At 49.8% G+C, this 3,975-nt stretch overlaps 1 protein-coding gene across 1 annotated transcript in view; it reads left to right on the top strand.

The window, feature by feature from the left end:
• The first annotated feature begins 3,689 nt into the window (after window positions 1-3,689).
• The window catches only part of Sept12 (septin 12), a 9,891-nt gene continuing 9,605 nt past the window's right edge, over window positions 3,690-3,975 (top strand). The window contains exon 1 of the mRNA XM_005349263.3: window positions 3,690-3,849. Within this exon, the coding sequence (XP_005349320.1) occupies window positions 3,690-3,849 (160 nt within the window). The remainder of the gene's footprint in view (window positions 3,850-3,975) is intronic.

The following is a 3,975-nucleotide window of genomic DNA, read 5'->3' as shown; positions in this document are numbered from 1 at the left end:
CCCCCGTCTCTCCAGTGAGGAGGTTGCAGCCTTCCACCCGTGAGGTTTGTAAAGGTATTCTCACTCTGCTCAGAGAACATATCCAGCCACTCTGTACCTGCTGCTGGGAGTTGTGGGACCCTTGTCTCAGGATCTGGGCATCTGCCATGTGCTTAGCATGTGGGACAGCCCAATCAAAGCTTGTATTACAGAAAGCCCTCCACGTCTAGACTTTGGACAAGAGTTAAGGGAGAAAAACTAAGTGTGGTGGTACACACCTGTAACCTACAGTTGAGGGACACAGTCAAGAAGATCAAAGTTCAAGATCACCTTGCTCACAGTTGAGAGCAGCCTGGGCCTATGATAGATATCCTGTCTCAAAAGTAAAGTGTTATGTGGCCCACTCAAGAGGGCAGAGTGGGCAGGGCTTTTTATTTATTTTTTGGTTTTCCAAGGCAGGGCTTCTCTGTGTAGCCCCGGTTGTCCTGGAACTCACTCTGTAGACCAGGCTGGCCTCAAACTCACAGAGATCCACCTGCCTCTGCCTCTGAATGCTGGGATTAAGGCGTGCACTAGTACCACGTGGCTATTTATGTTTAGTGTGTGTGTGTGTGTACATGTTTATATGTATATGCATATCTGTGTGTGCGTATGAATTTATATATGTGTGGAGGACAGAGGTTGATGTCAGAGTCTTCTGCAACCATTTTTTCCACCTTATATTTTGAAAAAGGGTCTCTCACTGAACCTGGAGCTCACTGGCTAAACTGGCTGGCTAGTAAGCCCCCAGGGATCTGCCTTTCTCTGCTTTCCCAGAGCCAGGATTGTAGGCATATGTCACCATGCCTGCAATACATCACCTTTTAGAAGATATTGGGGATCTCAGCTCAAATCCCCATGCTTGTATGACAAAAACTTTACAAATGGAGCCATTTCCTTCAGTTTTCTCCCCCTGCCCCTTTTTAAAGATTGCCTTTTATTATCGTGGTGTGTGCGTGCCCAACAAGTGCCTCCCATGCCAGAAGAGGGTGCTGGATCCCCTGAAGCTATAGTTACATTTGGTTCTGAGTGGTCTGTCATGGGTGTTGGGAACCAAAGTTGATCCTTTGCAAAAACAACTGCCCTTTTTCAAAAGTATATGTTTTTATTATTCTATGTGTATGAATGTTTTGCCGGCATACATGTCTGTGCACCATGTGTGCATAATGCCCTAGGAGGCCAAAAGAGGCTGTCCGATCCCCTGGGACTAGAGGTATAGATGGTTGTGAGCCACCATGTGAGTTCCACTGCTTTAACTGATGGCCATCTCTCCGTCCCACCCTATACTTTTTTTTTTTTTTTTGAGACAGGATCTAACCGTGTAGATGAAGATAGCTTAAAGTTCAAAATCCTCCTGCCTCTGCCTCTCAAGTGCTGGCATTTCAGATCTGTCTATCACGCTTCTCCTGTCATCTAACACAGCTGGTATAGGACATGTTCCTGACTATATGTCCTATACCAGGAAGCAGGGACAGTCTGCCTCCTGCTCCAGCTCAGCTATGTCCTCACTATGCTGGTGTAGGGATGCAAGCAAGGCTCAGCCCACCATGATAAGCTTAATAGGAACAGACCACCCAAAGGAAGTCCTTAACTTCCAACCATTATTGTGGACCTCGCCTCAATAAGTTTAATGGAGGCCTGAGTCTCAGTAGTTTACCCTGAAGCAATACCTGGTTGCAGGAAAAACCACAAACTGAGATTACCCAGGCATCACCCAGGAACAGACCATCCAAACGAAACGCCTAATGTTCCAACTATTGTAGATAGGATCACCTGCCAGCACACTTACCAGGATACCACTAGACAAATGTCAGCCAATCAGGGGTCCTGAACCTCAGAAACCCTTCACCCCCACCTTTACTACTCTAAAAACCCAATTCTGACTGAGCTCAGGGCTCTCCGTTTATTCCAATACTTTGGACATGCAGAGAAACCGAGTTTGCAAACTTGCTTAAAGTAAAGGCTCTTTGCTTTTGCATACAGGACTTAGTCTCCTTGTTGGCTTTTGGGGGACTTAGCGGATCTGGGCATAACATAGGACATATTCCCGTAAACAGGAAACCGAGACAGATTTCCTGCTGTTCCAGTTCAGCTGCTTCCTTGTGTGACCTTCAGTTTCAGGCTTTACTCTCTCATCTGTAATCTGAGATCACAGAGCGCAAGTGACTTCGAATCCCAGGGTTGCCCAGAAGGTAGGTGTCTAGAGGCAGGTTCACCCATGGGTGCCAGCTTAAGACAATGAGTCTCTCTATTCATGGTTCTGAATGGAAAGCTAAGGCACATGGACTTGGAAGTGGACACCAGCCTTTTTATCAACCCAGAAGTCATGATGAGGGACCTGACTGGGGGCCTGGGCTCCCAACTCTAGGTGGGAGTCTTGTGTGTTGAGGTCAGGGTCACTGCCTGGTGGTAGGGTTTCAGGGCTTAGGGTGAAGCAACAGGTCTCTGGCCTTAGCCCCTCCTGCCTGAGGGGGAGGGGGTAGGTCACAGGAAGGAGGAAGAAGGAAGCAGGCTTAGATTCTGTTGCTAACTGCCAGCCCTCCCCTCCCCCTTGGAGCACCCTAGGGCCTGCCAGCTGCTCACAGCGCCCCCCAGGGAACTCCTCCACCAGGTGCCACATGAGCCAACTTCTCTTTCTCTGTGTCCTCTGTTGCTTCCCATTTCAGCCTGCCCTCAACCCCCCGTTCCCCGTGTGTGTGTGTGTGTGTGTGTGTGTGTGTGTGTGTGTGTGTGTGGTGTTTCCTTCATTCAAGATCTGTTTCTATCTCGTCATCTCTTCCAACTCCGCTCTTTGTCCCCCTGTAGAAAGTGAAGGGTCCCCAAGTTCCATGTTGAGATAATGAGCTCCCTAATTGTGGTTCTTTAAAGACTCCAGTCCGGCCACAAACACTAAGGTCTGAAGGGGAAGGTCATTGACAAGAAGAGTAGGGGAGGGGTAGATTTCTGAGACAAGAGTGTCTCAGGATGGGGACTCAGTCTCCCCAGCCTAGGGTCATGAAGACTCAGTCTGATCAGGGGTTTTAGAGCGTAGCCAGGAACAACATACTCAGTTATGGTTGGGAAGTGAGGACTCCAGCCAGGTATGGTGGTAAACACCTATAATCCCAGCACTTGGGAAGCAGAGGCAGGAGGATTGTCACAACTCAAGACTGTCCTGGCCTGAGCTATGTAGGGAGTTCCAGATTGGCCTAAAGTACAGTGTGAAACTGAGGGGTGGCAGCAGAAGGACGGACCAGGATGTAGTCCAGTCCTGGTTCAATCCCCAAGGCTATTTAAGATGAGGTCTGGTGGCACCTGCCTGGGATCCTTGTACTTTGGAGGTGGAGGCAAGAGGATTAGGAGTTCAAGGTCACCTTCAGCTACAGAGCAGGTGGGCAGACGGAGGTCCCCTTGGGCTACATAAAAGCTTTTCTCGCCGGGCGGTGGTGGCACACGCCTTTAATCCTAGCACTCGGGAGGCAGAGGCAGGCGGATCTCTGTGAGTTCGAGATCAGCCTGGTCTACAAGAGCTAGTTCCAGGACAGGCTCCAAAACCACAGAGAAACCCTGTCTCGAAAAACCAAAAAAAAAAAAAAAAAAGCTTTTCTCAAAAGTTCACTCAGAATAGCCCCTCTGAGGCCCAGCCCTAGCAAACAACATTCCTCCCCAACAATTCCCCAGCAATAGGCACCATGGAGGAGAGGCAATCGCCTTCTCCCTGCTCGTCACGGCCCTCCAGCCCCAGGACCCCACCCTGTGAGATGTTTGGTTCTGTGGGCATTGAGGCTGTGCTAGACCAGCTGAGGATCAAGGCCATGAAGACCGGGTTCGAGTTCAACATCATGGTAGTAGGTGAGTTGGGGCACAGCCACAGAGGGAACGATGAAGAAGACTCCACGGGCATGGCCCTATCCCATCCTGGACACAGTGACCTACCAGCCACGGGCATGGCCCTATCCCATCCTGGACACAGTGACC

Source organism: Microtus ochrogaster, chromosome 7 (assembly GCF_000317375.1).
Source record: "Microtus ochrogaster isolate Prairie Vole_2 chromosome 7, MicOch1.0, whole genome shotgun sequence".
NCBI lineage: Eukaryota > Metazoa > Chordata > Mammalia > Rodentia > Cricetidae > Microtus > Microtus ochrogaster.
This window is presented reverse-complemented; position numbering and strand designations above follow the sequence as displayed.